The sequence below is a fragment of the Primulina eburnea genome, chromosome 9 (genome assembly GCF_022965805.1).
Source record: "Primulina eburnea isolate SZY01 chromosome 9, ASM2296580v1, whole genome shotgun sequence".
NCBI lineage: Eukaryota > Viridiplantae > Streptophyta > Magnoliopsida > Lamiales > Gesneriaceae > Primulina > Primulina eburnea.
This window is the reverse complement of record NC_133109.1, coordinates 4,308,048-4,330,572: the sequence shown is the minus strand read 5'-3', so window position 1 is coordinate 4,330,572 and position 22,525 is coordinate 4,308,048. Positions and strand designations below refer to the sequence as shown.

The 22,525-nt window shown below is 33.7% G+C and overlaps 3 protein-coding genes and 1 non-coding gene across 4 annotated transcripts; 3 read left to right on the top strand and 1 right to left on the bottom strand.

The window, feature by feature from the left end:
* Positions 1-849: 849 nt before the first annotated feature.
* On the top strand, positions 850-3,070 carry LOC140841147 (profilin-1-like). Its single transcript, XM_073208360.1, has 3 exons — positions 850-1,174; positions 1,905-2,042; positions 2,627-3,070. The coding sequence occupies exons 1-3, from the start codon at positions 1,052-1,054 to the stop codon at positions 2,759-2,761; spliced, it is 396 nt and encodes a 131-aa protein (XP_073064461.1). The 5' UTR covers positions 850-1,051; the 3' UTR covers positions 2,762-3,070.
* A 1,394-nt stretch (positions 3,071-4,464) lies between these two features.
* On the top strand, positions 4,465-4,616 carry LOC140842219 (small nucleolar RNA snoR135). The gene has a single exon (XR_012120350.1). It is a non-coding gene; the product is annotated as a small nucleolar RNA snoR135 (small nucleolar RNA).
* A 7,395-nt stretch (positions 4,617-12,011) lies between these two features.
* LOC140842175 (uncharacterized) lies at positions 12,012-13,133 on the top strand. Its single transcript, XM_073209992.1, has 2 exons — positions 12,012-12,426; positions 12,691-13,133. The coding sequence occupies exons 1-2, from the start codon at positions 12,191-12,193 to the stop codon at positions 12,923-12,925; spliced, it is 471 nt and encodes a 156-aa protein (XP_073066093.1). The 5' UTR covers positions 12,012-12,190; the 3' UTR covers positions 12,926-13,133.
* Positions 13,134-16,502: 3,369 nt separating this feature from the next.
* LOC140842174 (protein IQ-domain 26-like) lies at positions 16,503-18,295 on the bottom strand. The gene is made up of 3 exons (XM_073209991.1): positions 17,769-18,295; positions 17,203-17,397; positions 16,503-17,118 (listed from the first exon to the last, which is right to left on the bottom strand). The coding sequence occupies exons 1-3, from the start codon at positions 18,153-18,155 to the stop codon at positions 16,549-16,551; spliced, it is 1,152 nt and encodes a 383-aa protein (XP_073066092.1). The 5' UTR covers positions 18,156-18,295; the 3' UTR covers positions 16,503-16,548.
* Positions 18,296-22,525: the final 4,230 nt, after the last annotated feature.

Here is a 22,525-nt window from a genome sequence, read left to right as displayed (position 1 = left end):
GTTTGGCCGCCCTGGTGTGGGGCTCTCGGGTCCTTTGGCGCTGGGGCAGTAATATTTGGCTACCTAGCACAGGGCTCTCGGGTTCGGTTCTTGATTTGGCCTCATTTTCATAATTTAGCACTTGATTAACATTGAAATATCTTTCAATTTCATTGTTATGTTTGCCGAATTCTTTGAAGTTTCGAGTTGCAAGACTTAGCACGTCATATCCGGCCAGATTCGTATCAATATTTGTGTGATATAATCTCGATGGAACGATATCTGTATCTTTACACACTATACTGTAACTTGCATCGTGCATTTACGATAATTTTGAGTTTGAAATTTTTAATAATTTTTATTGGAGATTTTTAGTACAAAAAAGGCTCGATCATTGGATTATTACAAATAAATTGATTGAATTTCTCTTTGCCTTTTATCATGAAACTAGGTCTATTACCAATTGATTTAACCTTATAATTTTGTAAAATACATTATAACCCAAGAACAATGCTCTTTAAATCTTTTCCCACAAATATATATTAGAAATTCCGCTGAATGTTCATCATTCTAAAGATGATGTACCTCATCTATAAATTTAATAGAAGGATGGTTGTTTTTTTAGATTTATTAGGCTGAATTTGAAGATTGCACAAAACACAAAAATTTATGTGGAACGATTTTAGAATTAATTTTGTGAAACGAAAAAATATATTAATTTGTATGCTAATCATATTATTTATTATTATAAATATGAATATGATTATATCGTTTCACGAATAGACCTTCTGACCATAAAAGCGATGGTAATTTTATTTTACCAAAACGAAAAATGTTATTTATCCGATAAATAAAAAAAAGAAATTACGCTCACCATGCCCACGGCATGCTCTCCGCTCCGACAAAATCTACGGCCATTAATCATCGCCATTTCTCCTTCATAACTTTCCCACATTTCGTTCGTATTTATTTCCCCCCACGCCCCACACAAGCAATCACGAATCCAAGAGAAGCTAACGTTAGATCAATCAAATAATCTAGTCCAGATTCGAACAACAGTTGAATCGGAACCATGTCGTGGCAGACTTACGTAGACGATCACTTGATGTGCGATGTGGACGGCGTTCACCTCACCGCCGCCGCCATCATCGGCCTAGACGGGAGCGTTTGGGCCCAGAGCTCCACCTTCCCTCAGGTCCATCATTTTTAAGATTATTTCGTTTGATTTGTTGGCGTCCTGTTTGGATCGATCGGGATTTGCCCATTCTATGAAATTTTGTTATTTTATTGTTTGATGACGTGATTTGTGATACGTATTTAATAATTGATTTCCAATAAAAAAAAATGAGTCGTAGTGTTCTCAATTGCGATAATTTTGGTTGGAATTATGCTAAAGTCGATTTCTTTGTCGTCAATGGGACAAATCTATCACATTCATCAATCAACTGAAAACATTTTCAAAGTCGAAATATAATTAAAAAATATATATAATTCTGACCCCTAGCTAAATAGTAGAGTGACATTAACTGCGGATTTATTTCATCATGTGGCCCTTATTTATCATTATGGTTTGCTTTCATCAAGTATGTGTTTGATCCAACATTCATTTTATTTCTTGACGTGATTTTGTTGATTTTGTCATTTTTTTGTATAGATGGATGGTTTAAGTATTTTAGCAGAAACTTTTCCACCTTGTGAGCATGATATGGAATGGTTGTTTGGTCCTATGCAATGCTTACTGTTGGTTTGTGAAATCCGTTTATTGGATTTTTAATTTTCCTTGTCAAAATTTGGCTCGTGCCGTTTGTTTGGATGGACAAGTTCTCTGTCACGACGATGCATTTGGATTATGTGCTGATTTTGAAAGCTTTGACACCTCATCTGTTGTGACTGCTTGTTGATGAAATGTACGTATTTTCGTGCAGTTCAAACCCGAGGAGATTTCCAACATTGCAAAGGATTTTGAGGAGCCTGGATTTCTTGCTCCTACTGGACTATACCTAGGAGGCCACAAGTATATGGTGATTCAGGGGGAGCCTGGTGCTGTTATTCGTGGAAAGAAGGTATCTTTTCTTATATTCGATTGCGGTTTCTTGATAAATTTTGGTGAACATTCAAATTTCAGGCTGCTATCAAGCTGTTGTTTACCATGTTATAAATCCAGATTATGCACATAATCATATTTGACACTTGCGTTTCGTTGATCATGTTCCACGGTACCCTTTTATGTGTGATTGCCTCTTAAACCCCATGAAGCTTTGCTTCAACACCTATACAGGACTCAGCTTTTTAGTGTCTTTTCACTTGGGTATATGTGTGTCTGTTTTCTGTAAATTGATACAAATTCCTTGTAAAATAGCTGGACGCTGGCTGATGAAACTCTAGGCAGTTGGTGCATCTTTCAGCAGAATAAATGGACTTTAAAGAATTTTTCTCATTAAACTCGGTGTTCACAAAAACTTTAATGGATGGTCGTTTGGACAATGTCTCGAGGATGGTGTTGAAAAACGAGTGACGATGATTACATTCCCATTTCCCCATCACCAATTTTCTTTAAGCAGAACAAGAACATTGACATGGCACGATCTCTTCATTCTTCATTAAATTCATATACTTTTTCTATTTTCTTCCATCTTGACCATTACAGGGGGCTGGCGGTATAACCATAAAGAAAACTGGGCAAGCTCTCATTTTCGGCATCTATGAGGAACCAATGACGCCTGGACAGTGCAACATGGTTGTTGAGAAGATGGGAGACTACCTTATCGACCAGGGCCTGTAGATCTCCTATATTTGTACAAGTTCCTTAGTTTCTGGCATTTCATCTTCCACCCTTGCAAAGATTGTTGTTTTGTAGGAATATAGTAATTTTCCCCTTCGGGCTTGAATTCTTTTTATAGGCGTGTCTTTCTTTGTTCTGATACTGGTTTGCATTTACCGAAGCGTTGAAGGCTGAGGTTCTTATTGCCACCGTATCAATTTCCCGTAAAATAAATGGGAGATAATTTATTTATTTTAGTATAATAAAGTGTCTAATAAGTCTTCTGTATGACTGACTGTATGCGCTTAATTGCAAGAGGGTTTGGACTAATTTTTGTTGTGTATATAAGTTATTCTCGTTGCGTGCAAATTTTTTTGTGTAAAAATTAAGAGATCGTGTTAAAATTAAGAAGTCTGATGATATTTTCTTAATAATCTAAGAGGATTTTGATTTGGAGTTATGGCTCAGTAGGAGAGGAGGTTTCCATTGCCACATCACGTAGAGAAAATTTATCCAGATATGATAAAAACTTGTGTGAAACGATCTCACGAGTCATATTTTGTTAGATTGATCTCTTATTTGGGTCATCCATGAAAAAATATTACTTTTTATGCTAAGAGTATTATTTTTTATTATGAATATCGGTAGGGTTGACATGTCTCACAGATAAAATTCGTGAGACCGTCTCACAAGAGACCTACTCTCCGACTATTAGATTGCACCATTATATCAATGATGACATTTAGGGGTGAGCATTCGGTCGACCGAACCGAATTAGCATAACCGATTCGAACCGAAATATTTAATCATAATCGAATCGACCGAATTAATTTTCATAGAATGAGTCTCATGTGAGACCGTCTCACGGATCTTAATCTGCGAGACGGGTCAACACTACCCATATTCACAATAGAAACTAATACTATTAGTATAAAAAGTAATATTTTTTCATAGATGGCCCAAATAAGTGATCTGTCTCACAAATACGATCCGTGAGACCGTCTCACACAAGTTTTGGCCGATTAATTTTTAGAAAAAAAATTTGCTTTAAGTTTAACTATATATGTAATTTTTCTCGAACACTATCGTCTACAAAAATGAATAAAAACATAAAATCATACATATCACAAATGTATAAGTTTTGTTTGAAGACAATTAATACATATTATATGAATTTTAAAATTAAAATATATATAAAAATTGATAAATAATAAAAACTTATTAAATAATAGTATTTATTATATCGGTAATTCGGTTAACCGATTTCAAAATTTTGAAAAACCGTAACCGAACAGAATTAACCGATATAACCGATTTTTTTTAATTTGAAAACCAAATTTCCAAAATAACCGAATCGAATTTCCGAATTGGTTCAGTTCGAGCGGTTCGATTTAACCGAAATCTTGATCATCCCTAATGACATTTATTAGTAAGAGCTATAGATAAATCGAATCATCTTAGGAATTTCAAATATAAAAAGAAAAAATGTATTCTCGAACCCCCAAAAAACAACACAAAGCACCTTCCCTCAATAAAAGAACTGGCGAAATGGTAGTTCGGGTAGGAGCCGCTCACGTGCTCCTCAAAACCCTAATCTGTTTTGTTTGTTCACAGCAGCCACCTATATATACATATTAGATATGTATATCTGTGTGTTTCTTTTGGGATTTGTTCCTAATTTCTTTTACCTTCTTCCCCATTTTCTTATTTAGGATTGAGATCGCAAAGCAGAGATTGTGTGTATCGGCGTTGTGCGAATCTGAATGCACTCTGCTCGAAAGTGTTCTCTGCGATATCGATTTGACCTGGGGACGATGGGCAGTTGTTTTTCAAATATTCCAATTGAAATTCTTCAATAATCATCGTCCTCACATGCGCAATTCTTCCAATTTTTTTCGGCAATAAATCCATATAATCAGTCAGAGATTGAATTTGGTCGAAATTGAAAACATGGAGTTTCATAATTGAATATTACACTGTGTTGGGCCCCGACTCGATCCCTATCGGATGGAATTCACGTCGCCAAAACACATCACACACACTCAACAACATTTGTTCAATTGCATCGCAACACATGATATTTGTTTAATTGTTCTTTACATTTCTTGCTGCCCTAATAGGTAAAATCCGATTTGACTGAACTTGAATTGGAATTAGGGTGTTACCGAACCAAATCAAGGTGGAATATGATGAAAATTTGAAAGTTCAAATTCGACTCAAATTAATTTTATTCGAGTTCAGCTCGATTTGGAAATTTGAAATTTTTTATTCAAATTCGGTTGAGATTAAAGTTCGAGATCAGCTCGAAAAATTCGAATATATTCATTAACTATTTGAATTATTGTTAAAAAATAAGTACCTGAAAAGCTTGAAATTTATTTATTTAATATACAATTATATTATATTGATAAAATAAAGCTCGCGAAATATCGAATCAAATAATGTGAGCTTGAGTTCTACTCGAAAAAAATTCGAACATGTTCAAGTTCGACTCGATATTCAATAAACTCGAACATGAATCAAATATTTTTCGAGACGACTTGAAAAACTCGCGAAAGTAGCTCAGTTAATTTACATCCCTAACCCGAACTACCCGACTAATTGAGTGGTCATACAATCCGTTCGAGTATAAAAAAAACCTACCTAAAAAAATCTGGTACCAAGCACGAACTACCAGATACCCGAACAACATGACTTGTGCCACGCCGAGGATGAGTATTCTAAGTTTAGTTCATATTGTTTGTGGCGTGAAATTTTTTTTGAAAGGAAAACATTCATAAATATTAATTCAAGGCATCCAACGACACAAAATCCGAAAGCTAAGGTAGAAACCACCATTAGTAAATTCTAAGATTGAAGAAGATAAAAGGGTTTTCCGATCTAGAAGATGAGCTACCCCATTTGTCATCCGATACATATGCGTAATCGAAATGAAAATGTTGGACTGCATAAGCTCATGAATTTCTGAAGCGATTGAGCCGTTCAAGCTAAGATCCTCTGCATGTTGTTGGACAACTTTAATAGCTTGGGTGGAATCCGAATGGATGCAAATATTTGTAAAGCCAAGCCGTAAACACAGGTCCATTCTTTCATGAATTGCCAACAGATCAGCACCCTTCACCGAGCCCGGGTGCCTAACAATCCACGCTTTTGCACCCCGAGCAAAACCACTTGAGTTTCGAATCACTGCCCCAATGCTATACCTATTTCCATTGCCATCAAAACCCGCATCTACATCAAGTCTTAATTCTGATGCTATCGGGGGTATCCATTCTCTATCAAGGCTGAATGCGGTCTGATGATACCAAAATCTGACTTCAGGTTCAGTCTGGAGAGCGGGTCTTCGAATCTTCACAGCTGGACAGGTAGGGTCGGACTCTGGAAGTCTGCACAGATGAAAAGAGGGTTAGGGGGGGCCGGGAGATTGTCCGGTGTGGTTCATTCGATGCTTAAGTCAGTCCGAGAAACCAACTTAAGTGCGCAATATAATAGCGTTAAGTAAATATTGGAGTGTCAATGAATCAAACCGTATGCCAATACCTGGTATTTATAGGGAGAGGATGAGCTTTCATGCCAGGGTAAAACTCCTATCGAGATAGATCCTTACTTGAGATGGGGGATTTCAAACACCAGGACTCTATCTCGATGGTGGCTAGGACTCTACCCTTATCTTGTCTCGATTTACCCGTATCCCGCATTTATTGAGTCCCTTATCTATTGACGAGCATATCTTCGCATCCCTCAATTGTGTTAGGGTCCGGAATTGTGGGCTAAGGACTGTGGGCTTGGACTCCTCACCCTTTGGCGGGGTAGGGGTCATTCCGAGATGGGCTCGGATCCGCAAAGATGTACCAAATTTAGGGAGCATCACAGTCGGTTGCACAAACTTTCACACACCGAACTATACGTACGATAGGCTTCCAGCAGCACAAACACCCAATCAACCTTAACATTGTGATGGTTTCCCACTAGTTCACGAGTATGCTCACAAGTTTCTAACCAGACACCCCACATTATCATGGCAAACAATTCCATTTCCTCACCCCCAAAACGAGTCAATATTTCCAGCACACAATTAAGAAAGGATGCAAAGCAAAACATTTTCAAAAAATCCCAATAAATTGTAGTTTTCCAAACACATTTTAACATTAGACAAAATATAAGACAGTGACTAATAGTTGCATTATGAATCATACATATTAAGCACACCATTTGCTGGGACATGATGCGTTACAAGGTTAGTTGACGTAGGGATGTAGTCCCAAGATGCTAGCCACAGAAAAATAACTTTAGGTGATGTCTAATTTGAGTGCAGCAAACCCATCTTTGGCCGTTCTGTTATTCTGTATCTAATGCATACACTCGAACCTCATGACAACTTTATCTATGATCAATCTTCCAGGGATGAATGAGCTCGGTAGGGATCAATAATTTGGGCCAGAATCGTTCTGAACATGTTTGTTATAGCATGTGCTAAAATTTTGTAGCACGTATTGCACAGGCTAATTGGACGAAGTTCTTTCAGTGATGTTGACTCCTGGAATTCTGGCATGAGTGTAATAAAGGTATTATTCCAGTTGGGCCCCCCTGACCATTAAGAATTGATATAGTAGCTGCTATAATTTCTGCTCCAATTGTCACCAAATTTTATGATAAAACAGTGCAGTAAATCCATCCGCCCCTAAAGCTTTGGACGGGTGCAAATAAAAAACTGCCCTCTTGACCTCCTCCGCAGTAAATGCCTCACCCAAAATTTCATTCATGTGATCATCCACGATAGGTTCAGTGAAATTTGTTGCAGCCTCAATTTCCTCCATTGTCGAGCTTGACGATGAAATAGATTATCAAAATATTCTAAAGTGACTACAGCCAAGCTTTGATTGTCAGTACACCATTCCCCGTATGCATTCATAAGCCATGAGATACAATTATTTTTCCAACGACTAGAGCAAGGCATTTTCAATTTTTACATTCAATTTATACTAATTCTATTTTCAAATTTAATATATATGCAGTTGGTTGCAACTCAATTCTTTTCAATTTTATTTAATCAAGAAACAACTATTTTCCACTTAGTTCTGCCTATTTTTATTGAAGTGATCTGTGAAATCCCTCCACTTCTCTGTTGGCAATCTATAGCAAAATGGCCATTAAAATTATAAAGATGAGTCAATAACCGGCATTATGATACTCGAAGTTTGGTTTCACAAATAAATAAGAGCTGTAAGTTTCTTTCGGCAATAAGCCATAGTAATTCTAAGATTGCTAGTTGGTTCCCAAGCCTCCGTGCATTCCAGATTAGAAAACTCAATGGGATTAGTGGGGCTGCACACCATCGTTGGATTAGAGTCACCATTTGCATTATTGTCGTTGGCATTGACTCGCTTGGTAATTTAAGGAGAAGTGTCCTAGCCTGCTATTAAACGTTTCCCAGTAGGTATGTCTGATGATGTAATTTGGTTTATTGCATCCATGTCCAAATAACCACTGGCCATGCGCTTCCACTTTTTCCTATTAGAGTTAATATTTGGCATGACTAGCCCCTCTTCAAAATTCTGTTTCAACAAATGCCTTTGGGGCTCAACCACTTGGAGATGACTAGTTTTTGATTGACGATCAATTGGGAGCATTGAGTTTTCATCTGTTTTACTCTGCTCCTTAGGAGAAGCAGAGCCCATTGGCGTCTTTGCCAGCCTATCAACATCATCTTCCATTTCTTGAGATGGACCACTCGGGGATTCATTGCTTTGTGTGCTGTTAGTCTTCTGATATTGAGCTTGCCTCTAACCTGAGAAGGATGACGCCCTAAAACAAATACCAAAGGACTATGCATCTTCTTCCTCAACTCGTGTATCACAACTGGACATGTCATATCCGGCCACATGTTCATAGACTATAATGATACATAACTCTTCCTTAGAACCTTCCGGTTATACCCAAATACCCTGACGTAATGGTTGAGTAATATCCAGAGCAACATGGATAAGAGCAAACCTCATATAATTACCATTTTCCCCTGCATTCACTTCAATAACCCTTCCTATTCTTAACCCGATATTGTGAAGGATGTTCGACAATATATACGCCAGCGAAACGTTATGACATTGCACCCGCATAGGTATTTCATCAAATACCATGTCTGCTAGTTTTTGTAGTCTGGTCGGTGCTTGAAAAACCACTTATTCCGTGAAAAAAAATCCAAGGACCATCAAGAAGGGCATGTCGACGGTCAAGGGGAAAATTGAAGTAAAGTAGAAAAATATTCTCACCAATGATCTCAATATGAACCTTCTTGCTGGCCTGTAAAATTTGGCGTTTGAATCTTAAATGTTTCTCGCTTAATTGCTTTGGGGGATAGAACCTAACCCACGCGACCGTTGTTGTCCAAGAGATCCTACATCTGTCGGGATGATGACCGATTCTTCACCATTTCTCGCAGAGAGCTTCAAAGAGTTAACACCCCTCGCTCATTTATCTTGGTATGAAGATGTAAACGAATCAAATCGTTTGTCTCATTTATCTGGGTCTAGAGATGTAAACGAACCAAATCGTTTGTGAGCTATTCAAAGCTCGATTCGATAAAAGTTCGTTTGAGCTTGTTTAATGAGGCTCGTTAAGATAAACAAATCAAACTCAAACTTTACAATATTCGGCTCGTTAACTCGTAAACATGTTGGTTGATAAGTTCATTATTAATCTTTTAGATGAAAAAATAATAGTTTTGATATTTGATTTATTAATTTTACATATTATTTATGAAATATATAGAAAAATCTATTAAATTTATTTGTTATAATAGATTTATAAATTTTAATAAGAATAATATATTTTTCTTTAAATATATAATTTACTTTTTAATTAATTTAATGAAAATTTAAATGTATAATTCATATTTATTAAGCTTGTTTAGGCTCGATAAAGGTTTGAATAAGCTCGTGAGTCATGCATATATTCGTTAAATAAAGCTCGAGCTCGGCTCGATAATAAACGAACCAAGCTCAAACATTCAAGAGTTCGGCTCGGCTCGACTCGATTACATCTCTATCTAGGTCCATACCTAACAGTTGATTGGAGATTGCCCCACATCGGAACCCACCATAAGAGAGAGAGTTGTAATAATGATAATAAATATTTTTATGACACTACGGGTCTTTGAAGTTTGATCTATATTTATAATAAAAAGTAATATATTGATATAAAAAATAATATTTTTTCATGTGTGTAGTTGGATTAGAGATATATATCATATCATAAAATAGATTCGTGAGACGATATTATAAGAGTTTTTGTGAATATTCAATTGGTCGAAATTAAAAACAATATCGAGATTAATTAAAGAAAATATGTTCCCCAAATATTAGCAAAATCACAATGTAAAAGACAACTTAAATATTTAATATGCTTTAAATAAATCCTTCTTTAATTCTAGATGGTGACTTGGATATAATCTTGCCTACAAGCTGTACAACTTATCCCAAAGTCAATTTGTAGGTGTTATTTATATAGATATCATATAGTTCTCATTCACTCATCATATAATATGTGTAGGCAAAAATTTGTGTGAGACGGTCTCACGAGTCATATTTTATGAGACGGATCTTTATTTGGATAATCTATGAAAAAGTATTACTTTTTATGCTAAGATTATTACTTTTTATTGTGAATATAGTTATGGTTGATCCTGTCTCACAGATTAGGATTCATGAGACGATCTCACATGAGACCTACTCATATGTGTATTGAGTAATGAATCATAACTACATATTTATAGTTGAATCAGTGATCATGATTTATCTACTCAATATACATATAATATGTTGAATAAATAAATACACTACTCATACGACCAAAAAAAATGTGAGCACCATTGCACCAAAAGAAAATCATAATTAATGTCAAAACCCATCAGAAAAGATAACGTCGGTTCTCAAGATAAGGCTATCCCTACAAAAGGGGAAAAATGATGCCAAATAGATAAATACACTTTAAGATTGTCAAAACTAATTTGACCAAATCATCGTGAATGCACCGAATCAGTTATCAACACACGTCTAAAGTTTCGACGAGAATTCAAAATTTTATCCGAATATACTAATTTATTTTGTTTTCGAGGACTACAAAAATTTCGAATAAAATGTATTTACTTCATTTCAATGTAATAGTCTTTAGACAAAAAATTATTTGAGATGATTTCAGGATCGTATTTTATGAAACAGATCTTTTATTTGGGTCATCCATGAAAAAATATTACTTCTTATGTTATTTTTTTTATTGAGAATATCGGTAGTGTTGATTGTCTTACAGATAAAGATTCGTGAGATCATCTCACAAAAGACATACTCTGGTCTTTATTATTAATAATATTTGGATGTGCATAATTCTACCTAGTAAGAGTCTCGATCGATTTCTGATTTCGTATTAGATCCAATTAATAGATTCGAAGCATAGATTAAAAAAAAAATCGTAAAAGATTTGCTTTTTTTTTAGAGATAAAAAAGTTTGTTACAATTAAATCTAAATATAAAAGAGAGTGTTTGTGATACTCACTGAAAATTTAGAGTCATATTCCAGCAGATGATACTAATCGAATGCAGACCTATAATTTATTCTAGGATTGAAATTAGGGAGGGTATCCCGGCGTAGTCCTTCCGACGTTCAAGTCAGATACTGTGAATAGAGTGAGGGAATAGATAAGGATGCTGCTACAAATCAATATAGTAAATGAATAAATCGAACGTTCAAACTTTATATTTAATTAAGAGTGTTGATCTTGAAAGACCTATCCATAGATATCATTCTGAAACTTGATATTTAATTAAGGGCGTTTATCTTGATGGACCTATCCATAGATATCTTTCTTAAACATGAGATTCTGGTGCAATACCACATTTAGTTTCTTAATTTGTTAACAAAACTAAAAATTTGAGAGTGAGTCTCATGTAAGACCGTCTCACGGATCTTAATCTGTGAGACGGGTCAACCCTACCAATAAATTGTAATACTCTTAGCATAAAAAGTAATACTTATTCATGGATGACCCAAATAAGAGATCTGTCTCACAAATACGATCCGTGAGACCATCTCACACAAGTTTTTGTCAAAATTTGAATCTGTCTTACGGCAAATTAAATGAGAGCTTATCAAACTTTAAAGTCTATCCAATAAGAATTTTAGTACAGCCTATATCCCACGTGTCGGTTCCTTGACCCGATAACTACATGTGGTTTATATTTTATTATTCCACAGGCAAAACACCCAAACCTAATCCCCTCGATTTAATATGTGTTCCCATTGCATGGTCGCAAAAGCTTCATGTTTCACACACTAAAAACACACACACACACAGAGATTGAAATATTCTACAATACGTATATGCCTGCCTATATATATATATGTATCTGACATTTTAGGATTTGAGTTTATACAAATTAATTTTGCATCCTGATCGACATGGCAGAAGGCAAGATTCGTCGTGTGTTCCAAGATTCATTGTTTTCAAATCGAGATCATATCAAGAACATCGATCAAGATTCATCGTCATCCTTCATAGAGGAGGAGGATTCAATGCTTTCGAATGAATCGGGATCGTTTTCATCCTCATGTGATACAACAGATGATGCATCCTCATCGAATTCGAGCCCGGCTTCGTATGATTTATCAGAGTTGATGGCACAATTGCCTATCAAGTAAGTGGAATCAGACCTTTCGATTTACGTTTTGTTTCGAAAACTTTGAGGAGTAATAATATGGATCTTTCATCTTCTGTGAAACAAATGATCAATATTACATGTCCAAAAGTACTGTTACATCTTTTTAGTATGTCTTTTTGGATTATAATTTTGACAAACACGAAGGTTCAGGGAAGATCAAATCAAGATTTTTTTTGGATTATTCACTTACAGAAATGAGTATATTTACATTATTCATAGATGGAATATGCTGTTGTGCAGAAAAGGGCTGTCAAAGTTTTATGAAGGGAAATCAGAGTCTTTTACAAACCTGTCAAGAGTGACAAGCATAGAAGATTTGGCAAAGAAAACAACTCCTCCATATAGAAGGAAACTCAAAGCTTCAAAGAGCTGTGGTACTGGCTTGAACTTGTACAAGCCTTACACTCTTTATAGGCCGGTCGCATCGAAGAAATCTAGCGAGCCTTCGCCGAATTTTGCGGGTACAAGCCCCTAACAAAGAGCTGCAGTGAGGTGAAAAGTTTTAGGATGTTCCATAACCGTGTCTAAAATAGTGTTTCCTATGCATCACTTATGTAATCGTTGGAGTACAGTTGATACAGTTGAATGTTTTTTAAGACGACTTTCACAAAATCGAGTTAACATATTGTACAGAAAATTTTCATTTGGATGTTCACCAATATCAAGGTATGATAATTCGAACAGATATGCTGTCATTTCCATTGTGACATTCATCATGAACTCAACATATTCATAAATCAAATATGTTAAGACACATGCACATCATCATGTACAATATCATAAATACTTACTTCTTAAAAGCAGAACGAAATCAATTATTATCAATCCCATATTATAATTAGTGAAAAATATAAATATCATATTGGATTTCATTCATCCAGTTACCGCGGTTTTTGAGATATAATTCAATTCTCCGTTGGTTCGATTTGATTCTATTATCCATCGGTGCCTTGGTTGCAACTTTATGTTCCTTGTGTGATATGTATACTTCCTCTATGTTCAAAAATTTCTCCGCTCGTCCATATTGGTTGAGGGCTTCTTCACCAGTGACCGGAAGACCCCTCAGCCCTTGCATGAAGGCTCTCACCAACATATCAGGGGTGGCTGCTGGTACCTAGGGATGGCAATGTGACGGGGCGGGGGTGGTTTTGCTATCACCATCCCCGTCCTCGAATTACATCCCCATCCTTATACCCGTCCCGATCCCCGCTTTTTCGAATTCAGGGAATCCCCATACCTGAAACTTCGGGATCAAATTCTCATCTTCGTCCCCATTCCCGTTTCAAAAATTATTAATATGGTAAAACGACGATGAATTCAAAAAAATTTTCAAACTAAAGCTTATTATTATCTATTATTATTAATTATAATATTAATATTTTAAAAAATAATATTATTAATACTTATAATACTATTATTTTATTATTGATATTATTTTTGGGATGGGTTCAAAGATGGTGATAGTAATCTTATACTCGTCGGGAATTACATCGAGATTTAAAAAAATCTCCAAACCCGAAAAAATCGAGGATCCCAATCCTCTGTATCGAGTTTTCCAAGCGGGGCTCCAAACCCGTGAGGAAAATTGTCATCCTTATTGGTACCCCTTATCGCCATACCTTACTGAACCTCTAAATATACCTCGCAGGTTTTCTTGATCTAGCTGTTTAGTATTGAATAGACTCAGCCCAGTCATGCGGTGCTTCTTACTGCTTTCAAGCTGGTACAAGAAGTTTGTGTTGAAATCGTTGAAGGATCGGTCGAAATAGATTGAACCATTGTTGGGTCCGTCTGACCATGGTCGTTAGGGAGACCCGAGGCAGATACTGGGTAATGCTCAAGTCGGCCGCCGACCACCATGGTCGGCTGGGTCGGTTCATAGGCCCTGGTTGCAATTTTCGTTAAACTTGGATGAAATTGTGGTACTCTTTTTTGTCAATAAGATGGAGGCTTTTATTGTATGATTTATTTATTTATTTAATAGTATTTTTAATCAATTATTATTTCTCAACATATCATAAAATTTCGATTACATATTAAATATTATAATTATGTGATTATCAAATTTTAAACATTTTTTCATGGTCGATTATATTTTAGAGTATGTATATTGTGATGCACAATAGAAAATCATACTCTTAGGACAAAAAGTAACATTTTCTCATGGATGATTCAAATAAGAGATTCGTTTCACAAAATACGACTCGTGAGACCGTTTCATTCTATATTTTATGCATAGAGTAACATATCTTATTTTTTTAATATAACATGTTCGATGGATAAAGATAGAAAAAAAGCACAATAGCCAAAAACAACCATCTAGTTGTGCCTTTTAACCAGTAAAGTACTTCTAAGGTGGGAAAAGTTTTACAATTTCCAAAAAAAAAACCTTCATCATTCAAAAATCACTTGAAAAAGCTAACAATTTGTAATTCTAACACGATTTTAAATAAAGTAAAAATAACAATTTTTTCGAGGTTGAAAAAGAATGGAAAAAATAAAGAAAAAGCTTGTACTTTTTTTTCAAAACAGAATCTAATACCACTTTGAATTTTTTTTTTTAAGAAAAAAGATAGTTAAAGGAGCGTTAAATTATACGAATTAATTTATTTGACAGCACACATACGCCAAATTACAGTTAACAATTAACGGAAAAGATCATTAACTTTTCGCGAAAATTAAGGTAACAAAGCAAATATGGTGTTGGAAATGAATTATATTATTTAAGTTATTGTAATATTAATACAACATTATTTAATGATTCACTGTAAAATTATTTTAAACAATAAAGTAGAATAATATAGAAAAATTAATTTATGATGAAATTCCACAAGATTGGTTTTTTTATATATAAAGTTTGGTTATAAAATGAAATGGGAATTTTTTTTATACATTTTTTTACCTTAGAAGATGTGTTGAGCCAAAATTCTTATACATTTGGTCATTTGGATCACCAACTTTTGAAAAGAAATTTAATTGGTACCGGTGAAATGATTTTTTATTAGATTTTTAATAACTAATTAAAATGTGATAAAAAAAATATTCCTTAAAATTCATGAGTTTTATTATAATTTTAAATATTATGAGTGATATATTCATTTAAAAATTCAAAATATAAATTAAAATATCTTATTAATTTTATTAATTTTGGAAAGTTGATGAGATATGATTTTTGTAAGTGAGATAATAAAACTATTAAAATATGTTTTTATAGTTTTTTATTAAATAAAAATTAAATATTTTTGTAAATTGAGAGATACTTGTGTATTAACAACGTACCACGTCCAATTGACGAGTGACATCTCATCGATGTTCACAAAAATGTGTACGATAGGTGTGCAGGATATCAAATATATATATATATATATATATATATATATATATATATATATATATATATATATATATATATATATATATACATACTCGGCCCCACATTTCTAATTTTCATTGTTCATCTATAGCCCAAGTAAAAAGCATGAAAAGAAAAGGTTGGAGAGAATGTCCGTAGAATTTCTGTAAATAGAATAAACCCATAATTTACCTTCTGTATGTATTTTTAAAAGTTTTATAGTTTTACGTATCTTTATTTATGAAAGCTGTAAAATTGATCAATTTTATTAATATTTACAATAATAATTAATTATTTTGACATAAAAAATAATAATTTTTTATGAATGACCAATATAAGATATCTGTCTCACAAAATTGATTCGTGAGATTGTCTTAAACAAAGCTTTTGTGTCAACTAAATGTTGATATATAAATTGAAGACAAAAACTTGTGTGAAATGATCTCACGTTTCGTATTTCGTTAATCGGGTCTCTTATTTGGATCATCCATGGAAAAATATTACTTTTTATGTTAAGAATATTATTTTTTATTGTGAATATCGGTAAGATTGACCCGTCTTACAGAGAAAGATTAATGATACCGTCTCACAAAAACACTTACTTTAAATTGAATAAGAAGAAACTTTAATTTCATATTTTAAGAACTTCTCTATGAACCAAAAAAAAAAAAAACAGACATTCATGTCATCTATGGGTCCACTATGAATTTTGTGAATTTCATTGGCAAAGCAACAAAACAAGACACCTAAAGTTCAACATCTTCATGAACTTGAGAACAATTCCTATGCATCCTAACTCCACTAAAGCTACTTCTTGATGCCATTATTTCATTCAACGAAAGCCTCTTCTTCGGAATTGGCTCGGGCCTTTGTTTCGGGGCACTATGGGACCGTAGCTTTGCCGTAAAGGATTGCGTGTTTGACATATAGTTAGGACAGTAGGAGTATGACCTGAAGAAGCCATCTCCACACACGCTCTTGGATGGAGTGATCGATTCGCCCAAGTTACCGAATCTTGGGGTGTTTTGCGCGGTAGCAAATTTGTAGTCCTCCGCAATGAACCTCCAATCGAATTCTTGACGATTGGGGATTGATAAATGAGCAGGAGTCGGGCACGGAAGAGGCGACGACATCCCTTGGTAGTAGTACTGGTCTTCAAAATACTCCGGAGCGTGCATTCTCCGCGAGGTAGATTTTGGCCTGAAGGTATCGATTTCCACTATTTTCGGGCTGTCATCGTATGGATTGAGAGAAGGATCACAAGTAGCCGAAAACCTCTTGCTGTGAAACTCATTCCTAGTCTCATCAAACCTTTCCTGTAAATTAAACAAAGAAGCCATTGTTATCAGGAATCCCAGAATCATAAAATATCAACAAAATCACAACGAATTCATTCTCACAATGGACTTTCGAGCTTGGTATCTGTGGTCGATGTTTGCGGAACGACGGGCCCTTTGGGACCTGATAGCGGCCTGAGCCCGAATAAGAGCTTGCATGCTGTTTAGAGTTGCAACAGAGCGTTTCCTCACGAGGTAGCCTCTAACAAGAGCCTGCAACTTCACCAGTCCTCTTAAAGCTCTTAGCGCTTTTCGGGCCTTGCAAAACACCAAATTCAGATCATATTAACAGTAAATTCGCACGAAAAACAGGGATGAAGATTTGAACCCTTCTTCATTCATGTAAATATTTTCAAGAAAAAACAGCAAATTGGTGGCACAATTTGTAAAAAGAATAGCAATTGGAACCAGTTGAGGGAACAGAAAATTCAAATTTGAAATTTCAGATATGCAACAAACGGATAAACGCAGTGATTCCAATCATAATTAGTACGTGATCAATTGATAAATCCAACCAACATAAATTACTAGACAACAAATACCAAATTGAATTTCGTCCACTCAAGAGCCTGAAGAATTCAGAAAAGCCATAAAAATATAGAAAAAATAATTTTAAAAATCCCACTAACCAAATAACCTCTGAACACAGTCTGTATCTTCACAGAAGCCCATTTCTCCCTGCCACCGGAAAACGAAGCCAGTCTACCTTGTCTGGTGAGCCGGATCACAGCCACCGCCGCCTGAGCGGCAGCCACCGCTGCATCAGCAGCCGCAGCCGTGGCGGCAGCCACCGCAATCGCATGCTTGTTCTGCTCTTTCTCCGCATCAGAAATGTAAGATCTCAGCCACGCCGTCGTGTCCGCAGGCGGAATATCCCCTTCTTTATTCGAAGGAATGTGGCCCGAATCTTTCACCGATTTGACTAAACCCCACCTCTTCTTCGAATTTTTCTCCGCGTTTTCCTTGTCCTTCTTCATCCCGAACAGCCCTCTGAGCCACCTCGTAGCTTTTCCCATTGTCTCTCTTTTGGTTTTTGCTTAAAACGAGGTAATTTTGCAAAGATTTGAAGGCTTTTTACTGAGAAATGGTACAAATGTGAAGACACTTGGAATCTTCACATGTTGTAAGCAAAGGACAACTGGTGAGCGGGAGAGTGCGGAAGGACGCTTAAAATAAACGAAATTTCTTTTCGTTATTTTTTTTATTTTTAAAATTAAATCACCGCGGGGTCTTTCATTTTGAAATTTGTGACGTGGGACCCAATAAAAGGAAGAGCAGAAGAAAAACAAAATTTATATTTATATTTTCAATAAAACTAATAGAATACGTTTTTTGTGAGACGGTCTAACGAATTTTTATTTGTGAGACGAGTCAATCATATCGATATTCACAATAAAAGTAATACTCTTAGCATAAAAAGTAATACTTTTCATGGAATACCAAAATAAGAGATTTGTCTCACAAAATATGACTCGTAATACCGTCTCACACAAATTTTTGTCAAACTAATATATCGAAAAATGAGATTTTATTATTATATAATGAGATTTTGCATTCAATATATAATAAGATTTGCTATATTAAATTTTTATGCTATAAAAATTGGTGTACAAATTTGATTATAAATGCATCGTTACTCTTTTAATTTCGGTTAGATTCCACTCATTTGTAATTTTTTTCAATTTTATATATTTTTTATTAGATTATTTATGTGATATCATATAAGTCAGTAATTTTCGATATCACATTCGTTTTTCGGCGCTACAATAACACTTCGATGAAAAATTACTGAAATAGAAAAAAAAAAAAAAGTTACAAGTAGTCTATTAAGATTGTAAATTGACTGACAACATGACCAAAATGAAAAACGAACAAATTTAAAATTCACTAATGATTTATGTTCTATGTCATGCGTGATTGATGTTCCGTGGATTAAATGTCAACTATTATGATTTCAAACTAATCAATTTAGGCATAAATACCGTAAGTAATTTTTTTTAAAAAAAATAAATTGGAAACAATATTTTGAGTAGATAGAACTAATCCATTCACACTTAACTGGATTTTTGAAAACTTCCACCAATTTTGAGAATTTTATTATGGTCATATCATAAATTATATTTTAGATATATTACAAAATATTATATATATATATATATATATAAATCTAATTGTCATATATTAAAAAACTGACCTTTTTTTATGAGACTATCTAACGAATATTTATCTCTGATACATGTCAATTCTACCGATATTCACAATAAAAGTAATTTTCTTAGCATACAAAATAATATTTTTTCATTGATGACCCAAATAGATATTTGTCTAACAAAATAGGACTCGTGAGACCGTCTCACACAAGTTTTGCCTACAAATTTCACATTATCTAGAATTTTACATCTATAAATAAATAGTTACTAATCTTAATCAAGATATGCTTTCATGTACAACTATTTATATTAATTTTATATTTTTCTCTCAAATACTATACTTATTTTAGCGTTGTAGCGGCTTCGCCTCCGGACGGTGTCATCTAACTCATTTTCTTTGAGAGACAGTTATATATTTTTGGAACGATTTGATCGCATCACAATTGGTTTGTGATCATGGATTTAAAGTATATTATTGGGTGTGAATTTTTTAAATTGGCATCATAATTGTATGATTTAAACGATGACTAATAAAACAGTGCATGTCAACCCTAATGATATAGATTAAACCCTGAATAGCAGACAAAATCAGTGGAAATATTTGAATAAAAAAGAGGGTAAATTCCATATACTCCAATTCCACCAAAGCCCAGAATTCAAGGAAAAGCAATTAAAAAAAACTAATAAAAAATGAAATAAAATGTTACTTAAAAGTTACTCCAGCCCAAAAACCCTTTTCAAAATTCAAAAAAGTAGTCGATAAAAATCGGTAAACAAAGTCTGCAACTTTTTCTGGAGCAACGTGTGCTGAATATGAGAAATACTCCTGCTTACTTCAGCCCCCTGACAGACACTCTTTTTAAATTTATTTTGCAACTATTCTCTTTTTTTATTATTCATAATTTGACAAAAACTTATATGTTTGACTAATATTTTATTCGGGTTATTCATTAAAAAATATTATTTTTTATGCTAAAAATATTATTTTTTATTGTAAATATCGGTAGAGTTGACCGATCTCAAAGATAAAGATTCGTGAGACCATCTTGCAAAAGACATACTCTTATAATTTAAAACATATTTAGCAGTTCATATATATAAATATATATATATAGTCAAGACTTGTGATAATAATAAATTTTAAAGATGGGTTTTGGATTTCTGATACCTAATGATTTTCTTACATATGCATTGGTACACTTTCCGCTGAATCCACATTAAAAGTGACCTACCAATTCAATCGATTTTGACCATTTATGGTGATTTGAACTAAATAAATTGAGGTGACGATTATATTCTTTCTCAACAAGAAAAAAAAATATTAAAAAATCTTTGAAAAATTTGTAATTTTAATCATATAATTTAACTTATTTTTTGTTTTTATCATAATTTGTTGATGTTTTTTTTTCCCATTACTAGTTTTTTTTTTTCGTCTGAACAACTAGATATTACTTATTTAACGTTGATATTTTTCTACATGACTCATACAGCGAGAATTATCTAAATCAAAATAAAAGAAAATAACAAGATTTTTTCTTCTCATTTTGAAATATTGAGTGTCGTCTTGTTTTATTTTTTCCTTGTGTTTTTAAATTTATATTAGTCTGTGTATATAAGTTTATTCTAACTACATGAACTACGTGTGAGAGTATCGTTATAAGATAAACAAAATTCGATGTTTTTTGTGATTTTGGGTAAATAGTAGGTCTCATGTGAGACCGTCTAACGGATCTTAATCCGTGAGACGGGTCAACCCTATCCATATTCACAATAAAAAGTAATACTCTTAGCATAAAAAGTAATATTTTTTTATGGATGACCCAAATAAGAGATCCGTCTCACAAATATGACCCGTGAGACCGTCTCATACAAGTTTTTGCCTTGGGTAAATAAGCAATATTTTCGGAACTCAAACCTATTTTGTACTAATATTATTAATCAGTATTAATATAAAGATTATTTAATAGTATTTTTTTAAAAAAATAATCATTATTTAATTATTAATAATATTATTATTTTCTATGTGGGTTCGAGATGAAGATAATATCACATACTCGTACCTAACTATTTCGGAGATTTAAAAAAAACTTGAATCCAAATCTGAATCCAAAAATATCGGAGATCCTCGTCTCTGGTTCGGGTTTCATGCAAAACTCCGAAACCGTGAAAAAATTGTCATCTCTAGACATATCATGGTCTTTTTTCTTTTTTTTTTTTATTTTAACATTTCCCAATATAGTAACTGTATCAATGATTATATTCTAATTTCAACTCATTATTTTTTAAAAAATAGTAATTCCATTATTAAAAAAAACTAAATAGATTTAATGTAACATAAATTCAATATATTCTTCATTGACATAAAATATAGAGTATGTCTCATATGAGACCGTCTCACGGATCATAATCTGTGATACGAGTCAACCATATTCATATTCACAATAAAAAGTAATAATCTTAGCATAAAAAGTAATATTTTTTCATGGATGACCCAAATAAGAGATCCGTCTCACAAATACGATCCGTGAGACCGTCTCATACAAATTTTTGCCTAAAATATATTGGTATTTTTCATTTCGGTTTTTTCATGATAATAAAAACCAAACTATGAACCAGTAAGTTCCCACGTTAAAATCTTGTAAGAAAATCTTGAATGATTCGGTCCCCGCACTTTCATTGACTTTGGGTTTTGTTTTTTTCAATTTATCTCTGCCATTTTTGGTGCAGAAAATCTCTGGGCAGAAGTTCATCAACAGAGTGACACTGTTTCTTTGATTGGAGTGATTTAGCAAATCTTGAAATTTGATCGAACAGGATTCACTGCTGGACCAATCAACCATTTTATTAATGCAATTTTGCGATTTACCAAATGTTTTGTGGCCGACTAATCTACCCAACTATTTCGATTTAAAATTTTATTGGTGGTTTATAGTTCCGAACCATATTTTGATGTTTGGTAAATCATAAATGCTAAACAATAGTATTATATAGTTTTATTTGGTAGTTAGCTATAAATATAATTTGAACATTTTATATCTTATCTTATAACAAAAAACCCTATACATTATACAGATCTTTTTTTCAAAATTATGTAGATTATTTGGAAGACTCTACATATTTACTAAATTATAGTATAAGAAAAATATAAAGCCACTCTATATAATTGTGCATATTCCTATATTTAAATAAAAATAGATTGTCACAAATGTTCGACATTCATATATTAAATTAATAAA

Coding starts and splice junctions, on each gene's coding strand:
- LOC140841147 (XM_073208360.1), top strand. CDS start 1,052: ATGTCGTGGCAGACTTACGTAGACGATCACTTGATGTGCGATGTGGAC. Junction 1,175..1,904: donor AGAGCTCCACCTTCCCTCAG/GTCCATCATTTT, acceptor ATTTTCGTGCAG/TTCAAACCCGAGGAGATTTC. Junction 2,043..2,626: donor CTGTTATTCGTGGAAAGAAG/GTATCTTTTCTT, acceptor TGACCATTACAG/GGGGCTGGCGGTATAACCAT.
- LOC140842175 (XM_073209992.1), top strand. CDS start 12,191: ATGGCAGAAGGCAAGATTCGTCGTGTGTTCCAAGATTCATTGTTTTCA. Junction 12,427..12,690: donor ATGGCACAATTGCCTATCAA/GTAAGTGGAATC, acceptor GCTGTTGTGCAG/AAAAGGGCTGTCAAAGTTTT.
- LOC140842174 (XM_073209991.1), bottom strand. CDS start 18,155: ATGGGAAAAGCTACGAGGTGGCTCAGAGGGCTGTTCGGGATGAAGAAG. Junction 17,398..17,768: donor CTGTGTTCAGAGGTTATTTG/GTTAGTGGGATT, acceptor GTGTTTTGCAAG/GCCCGAAAAGCGCTAAGAGC. Junction 17,119..17,202: donor ACCAAGCTCGAAAGTCCATT/GTGAGAATGAAT, acceptor TTTAATTTACAG/GAAAGGTTTGATGAGACTAG.